The 6,642-nt window shown below is 42.0% G+C and overlaps 1 protein-coding gene across 1 annotated transcript; it reads left to right on the top strand.

The window, feature by feature from the left end:
• The first annotated feature begins 399 nt into the window (after positions 1–399).
• LOC134803044 (uncharacterized) lies at positions 400–6,166 on the top strand. Its single transcript, XM_063775746.1, has 5 exons — positions 400–414; positions 1,171–1,347; positions 4,382–4,525; positions 5,275–5,439; positions 5,588–6,166. Exons 1-5 carry the CDS (start codon positions 400–402, stop codon positions 6,164–6,166), a joined length of 1,080 nt encoding a protein of 359 aa, XP_063631816.1.
• Positions 6,167–6,642: the final 476 nt, after the last annotated feature.

The raw sequence follows: 6,642 nt of genomic DNA, 5'->3' as shown, positions 1-6,642 counted from the left end.
GGTGTCCAATCTCGAGGACCGGCCGGCCCCACCCGCAGCCAACGCTCCTGAGTCCGAGCGCGTCTTGCCAGCACTTTTTGCTGGTGTGCTCAGCTGTTTCGTTTTAGAACGCGTGATCATGTTCCGCGAAGGACCAAAATGTCCCGGAATCCAGGACAATTTACACTTCGATAGCTATAAAAATTGGGAGCAACGAAAAAGCCGGGCTTCACACAGAGCATTTAATGACAACTGATCTAAAAACAAAAGGTAAAACAAAATACCATAAAAACATAGACAAAATGTATAAAAAGTATAAATAACACATAAAACCTCAAATTAGTCCTCGACACCTATTCTATTATTCTATTTGTATTCTTTTCGCGGATTAACAAAGTAATAATTTTGGTTTTAGATAGAATGGATTTCCGCAAAGTAACGCCTGATTTTATTCACTTTTAATACATACTACATAATCCATACTAATATTATAAATGTGAAAGTGTGTCAGTCTGTTGCCTCTTCAAGCTTAAATCCTTGAACCGATTTAGTTGAAATTTGGTATGGAGATAGTTTGAGTTCCGAGGAAGGACATACGGTAGTTTTTATCACAGAAATCACCCTTTAAGGGGGTGAAAAGGGGGGTGGAAGTTTGTATGGGGAATCGATAAAAAGCAGATTGGATAAAAAATAAGCTACCCAAATTGCTAACTCCACGCAGACGAAGTCGCGGGCAAAAGCTAGTATAACCAAATATGAATCATAAATCATATATTTATTTGTAAACATAGGTTTTTACAGATATAATTGTACACTTAAAAAGAGTATCACTATGTTTAGCCATTAGGCATACAAATATTTTCCAGATGGTGCATGCATATTTACAAACTTAATCTATTAAAAATAAAATATATTTTAGTAATTTACATTCCTACATATACCTATATAATTAATATTCTGTATCAGACAAATACTCTTCGCTTTCCTAACTAAAAATTTAAACAGACTCTTTTTGAAAATACTTATGTCATCTAATTTAGTGATATCATCTGGCAGTTTATTATAGAGTTTAGGGGCCATGCCGAAAATACTTTTGGCCATAAAAGTTTGTATGGCGCCGTTTTCTTCAGTTACCTTACACGTTTTAGTACTTTGTCTATTTCTACATTTATACTTTTCTTACTGTTACAGAATATATTAACAACCGAGGTCCTCCCGCACGCCCAGTCGCCGTCCTACCAAGTGAAAACGACCGCGTTACGAATACTGGGCGCGACCAAAAGTTTCGGAGATCTGTCGCAGTTCGCAGACGTACATACACTCGAGTACGAGCTGAGGGGGAAGGTGTCACATGCCGATGCTGAACTTGTAAGTAATTAGTAGTACAATCATCATCATCATCATCATGTTAGCCATAAGACGTCCACTGCTGAACATAGGCCTCCCCCTTTGGGGGGAGTATGCCATAATCGCCACGCTTGGCAGGCGGGTTGGCGATCGCAGTCGAGTACACCGAATTTGAGGGACGCTGCTGCCCGTCCACCGGTGGTCTTGGACGTAGTTTAAGGACATACCCGGGTCCGTAGAGTAGTACAATCAGGCCCGATTAATACGATCATATCACGTTACGTTTCTCGCGTAATACACCACTTTAAGTTGGTCCGTGTAACATATTGTAATTTTTTCACGGTTATTGCGTTTTAGTATAGTCTTTTTCGAATCTTCTCAAGCGATAACTGTAGTTAGGGACAATTAGAAAGTATAAGTACCTAAATAATAAAGACTTAGGTTAGGCTACAGTTAGGTTAATATCGATCAGTTAGGTATTATCATTATACTGACATTTACCGCAAAATAAAAAACATTGTTTTACAGTGATAAATAATTATTAAGCTATTTTTTTTAGATCCGAAGCGTGATTGCTATAAAACATTTTATGTATAGATTGTAAATTAGACTCAAAAGGCCTTTGCCCGTAAGACATAATGATACTTTTGACGTATCCTCATAGAATATCTCAATTTCGTCGATTATAGTTCGTTTTTTTAGCATTAGAAAGAACTTGAAAGAAGGTAAGCGATCTTGACACGGCTTTTAATTGAAAAACGCTTTTTAAAAATCAGTAACTCTTCTTCTTCTTCCTGCTAGACCTGTTCCCATTTACTTGGGGTCGGCCTTCCTTGTCCTCAATTTCCATCTAGCGCGGTCTTGCGCTACGTCTTTATTTAAATGAGCTTCTTTTAGGTCTTTTTCAACCGTCGTCCACCATGTGGTAGGTGGTCTGCCTGAGTTGCGTGTAGTGGTTGGCAGTTTTAGGGCAAGCTTCACCACATGGTCCTCTGAACGCCTTTGGACGTGACCATACCATACTAAGCGTTTCTCCTTGACCTTTTCGACAATCGGGGCAATATTGAAACTTCCCCTGACATACTGATTTCGGATTCTATCCAGTAGCGTGACACCGGCTGACAAGCGTAGCATACGCATTTCTGTGGTGTGCAGCTTGTTCAGATGCTGCTTATTGGTTGCACAACATTCTGACCCATACAGAACAGCCGGTCTTATTGCGGTCTTATACAGATGCCCTTTTACTTTGAGCGGCATCTTTCTGTCGCACATCACGCCTGTGAGTTGACGCCACTTCATCCATCCAGTTGTAGTTCTGTGCGTAACGTCATTGTCAATTTTGCCGTCATTGCTGAGCACAGAGCCTAGATATTTAAATTGCGTAACCGTAGGTACAAACGTATCTCCTATCATAATCTTGATACTTTCGGGATTGGTGACATTATCGAAAATGCAGGACATACGTTCGGTCTTCTTTCTGCTAATTTTAAGGCCATTGGTTTCCAGTGCCTCTACCCAAGAATCCAAACTCCGCTGAAGTTCCTCCACGCTATCCGAGATTAAAACAACATCATCGGCGTAAAGAATGTTCCAGGGCAGAGGCTTTTGAAATGTTTTCGTGATGATCCATGACGGTATTGAAAATTAATGGGCTTAGAGTGGAACCTTGATGTACCCCTACGCTGATTTCAAACTTTTCCCCTTTGCCAGCTGGGCTCAAGACTTGAGTAGTAATGTCCTTATACATATCTTGATAAGATATATGTAAAACTCTGGTACTAATTGCTGTCTTAGAGCTTCCCAAATGAGATCGCGTGGAACATGATCGAACGCCTTCTCCAAATCTACAAAAACCATATGAAGGTTTGTCTTGTTTATTTTGGCTTTTTCGATCATGATCCTCACCGTTTGAATAGCGTCGGACGAACTTCTCTCTGCTACAAACCCGCATTGATTTTGTGTGATCGATATAGAGGTTTTTAATCTATTATTTAAGATACGCTCCCAAATTTGAAGCGTGTGAGACATTAGCTTTATAGCCCTACAATAACTGCATTCTCTCACGTCTCCTTTTCCTTTATAGAAAGGGATTAAAATGCTGTTTCTCCACGAGTCGGGCATAGAGTGCCCTTCCATTAGTTTGTTAAACAACTTATACAGCCAAACTACTCCATAGTTTCCGAGGCGCTTCCAGACTTCGACTGGGATCTCATCAGGGCCCGGTGCTTTGTTATTTTTCATTTGATGTATCGCTGCTTTGACTTCCTCTGGGGTTATACTCGGTAGTGGCCCTTGGACTATTTCGGGTCTGCAGTAACTATAATTTGTTGGATGGCACACATTAAGAAGGTGTTGGTAGTACTCGTTCCATCTGTTACTAATGTCACTATCCTCGGTAAGCAACTTGCTGTTCTTATCATAAATATATTTTACATTTGTTATGTCTTTTGTGTTGGTTTGACGTGTTTTTGCTATTTTGTGTATATCTATGTCTGATTTAGCACATTCTAATTTATCATAAAATTCGGCGTTCATTTCGGCCATTGAAATTGCAACTTGTCGTTTCGCTTGCCTCTTAGCATTTTTATAATTTACAAAATCAGACTCTTCTTTGGTTGACTGCCACAACTTGAAAGCGTCCTTCTTGGCTGCTACTGCTTTCTGTACTTCTGAGTTCCACCATTTTGTTTCTTTGTTGGGACCTTTTTTGCTTCTTGTTCGGCCTAGATGTTCTTCGGCTTTTCGGAACAGACTTTTTCAAAGTTATCCCACATTTCCATTGGTGTCATAGCAGTAAAAATCAGTAACTATTACTTTTGAAAGCAGAAGAATATAAATGATCGTATTAGATTCATAATTGTTACATATTTGCCGTAACTTAATTTTAAAATGTGTTTTTCCATTAAAAGACACATCAAGATTGTTTACCTTATTTGACTTATTTCGAATGCTAAAAAAACGAACTATAAATTATAGTAAGCTCACATATTTAATTATAACCGCCTATATCCCGTAGTTTTTTTACTAGAGTGTAATCATTAGTTTTGTTTTGCAGATACTATGGTGTGTAGAATACAGGCTACCGAACAGCGAGCGACTGTTACAGGCGGCCATCTTGTTTTACGATAATTTGCCGCAAGCCGTGCGGAAGAAGATCGTTGTTAAGGGCATTTCTAAATCGCCGCCGGAGCTCAAGAGAGTGAGTATTTATCGATACTAATATTATAAATATCCATATTAATATTATAAATGCGAAAGTGTAATATTATAAATGCGAAAGTGTGTCTGTCTGTCTGTCTGTTACCTCTTCACGCTTAAGCTGCTGAACTGATTTAGTTGAAATTTGGTATAGAGATAGTTTGAGTCCCGGGGAAGGACATAGGATAGTAGGATAGATGTTGGAAATCATCCCTGAAGAGAGTGCAAAGGGGGGTGGAATTGAAAGAGTTTAATGCATTGCCTAATAATTGAAGTAAGCAATGCGCAAATTGAATGATTGCTATTAGCATTATCCAGGCGCTATACATACTTTAGCTGCTGTCACTAATTCTACGGAGACGAAGTCGCGGGCAAAAGCTAGTATCATATAAATATACCTACAATCGGCGGTCAATGTCAACCCCCATACTTTTTGTCAGGAATTTTATCAGGCGCTTTAAAGTACAACTTAAAATGAAAATGCCCGGTTACAGCAGTGGGGAGACACTCCTCCTTTCGGGCATACTCGGCTCCATTCGGCTCAGCATTGCTCCGAGCAATTATTAGGGCTGGCACCACTTGACGCCTTTTTGCGTGCACATCCACAGATAAGATAATGACTTGAATTTTGACAACCCTAAATAGCCGATATGGATAGCATGATTCGACCCTGAACCGCTGTCAACCTTCGGTTTTGTAGGAAGTGTCGTTTCTGTACGGTAGTAGTAATTATTAATTCTGTGGTTACAGGCAGCCATACAGTTCCTGATATCACAATCGTGCGAAGACCCGGTTGCGCGCGTGTGGCGCGACCTTCTGGAAGATGATGACGTCACGGTCGTGATGGCTGGCGTCCGGGAGCTGGCTGACTGTCTGGCAGCAGCCTTACAGGCGGTACAGGAAGACGAAACTCAGGTTTAAACCAGTCGTGTATAACTCTGTAATGGGGTTGGCCCGTTGAAGTATTTTACAGATGGCGCTAGCATAACTTGTACTGTAACTTTTCTAGTGTGCAATTAAGTATTTTATTATTGTTATTAATCTATTTCTATTCCATTCTCAGGAACTGCCCCCAAAGCTGTCTTCCCTGTTACGCCTAGCATCTCTAGTTCCGGCCGCACATGCGTTACCGCTGCGTGCGTGCGGCCCGCAGCTGCGGGGGCTCGTTCACCACGCCGCTACGCTAAACGCCGCTAAAGCTTTACTTGCGGGGGCCAGTGACTTGTACAAGGTGAGTGTAGAGCCATATGTAGAGTTACAAGCATCTCTAGTTCCGCCCGCACATGCGTTACCGCTGCGTGCGTGCGGCCCGCAGCTGCGGGGACTCGTTCACCACGCCGCTACGCGAAACGCCGCTAAACCTTTACTTGCCAGTGACTTGTATAAGGTGAGTGTAGAGCCATATGTAGAGCTACAGGCATCTCTAGTTCCGCCCACACATGCGTTACCGCTGCGTGCGTGCGGCCCGCAGCAGCGGGGGCTCGTTCACCACGCTGCTACGCTAAATGCCGCTAAAGCTTTACTTGCCAGTGACTTGTACAAGGTGAGTGTAGAGCCATATGTAGAGCTACAAGCATCTCTAGTTCAGCCCGCACATGCGTTACCGCTGCGAGCGTGGGGCCTGCAGCTGCGGTTCGATTAAGGCCACGAGATGGCAGACCCTCCAACACGCATGGTCTCTATAAAATAAATAAATAAAAATCATTTATTTCAGACTAAAGGTCCATATATGGTTAGTGAACATTAAATACTAGTGTTAGTATGACATAAAAATAGACTAACTGAAACTAAAAACTAGACGATGACTGCATGCAGTCTCTGCCAACGGCTGAGCATGGGGCCGTTTTCGCGCTCCCTATACACGCTCAGAATGCTGTTGGGGCTGCCGCGCAGGCGACGTATCAGTGAAGCGCACCTTTTGCGCATTATCGCCGCAAAGCTGTCAACTTGTGCCTCGGCAAACATACCAGAGGCACTACAAAATCGCGGTAACCCCATCAACACCCGGAACGCGTTATATTATATTGGACAGGTAGGCCGTTGTATGCCTTCTGCGTATAGTTGGTCCACAGGCTGCATGTGTAGAATGACTGATATAAACCTGTCCCTTGCAACTCT

The sequence above is a fragment of the Cydia splendana genome, chromosome 26 (assembly GCF_910591565.1).
Source record: "Cydia splendana chromosome 26, ilCydSple1.2, whole genome shotgun sequence".
Taxonomy (NCBI): Eukaryota; Metazoa; Arthropoda; class Insecta; order Lepidoptera; family Tortricidae; genus Cydia; species Cydia splendana.
Note: the sequence above shows the minus strand (reverse complement) of the source record. Positions and strands in the feature narration are given on the sequence as shown.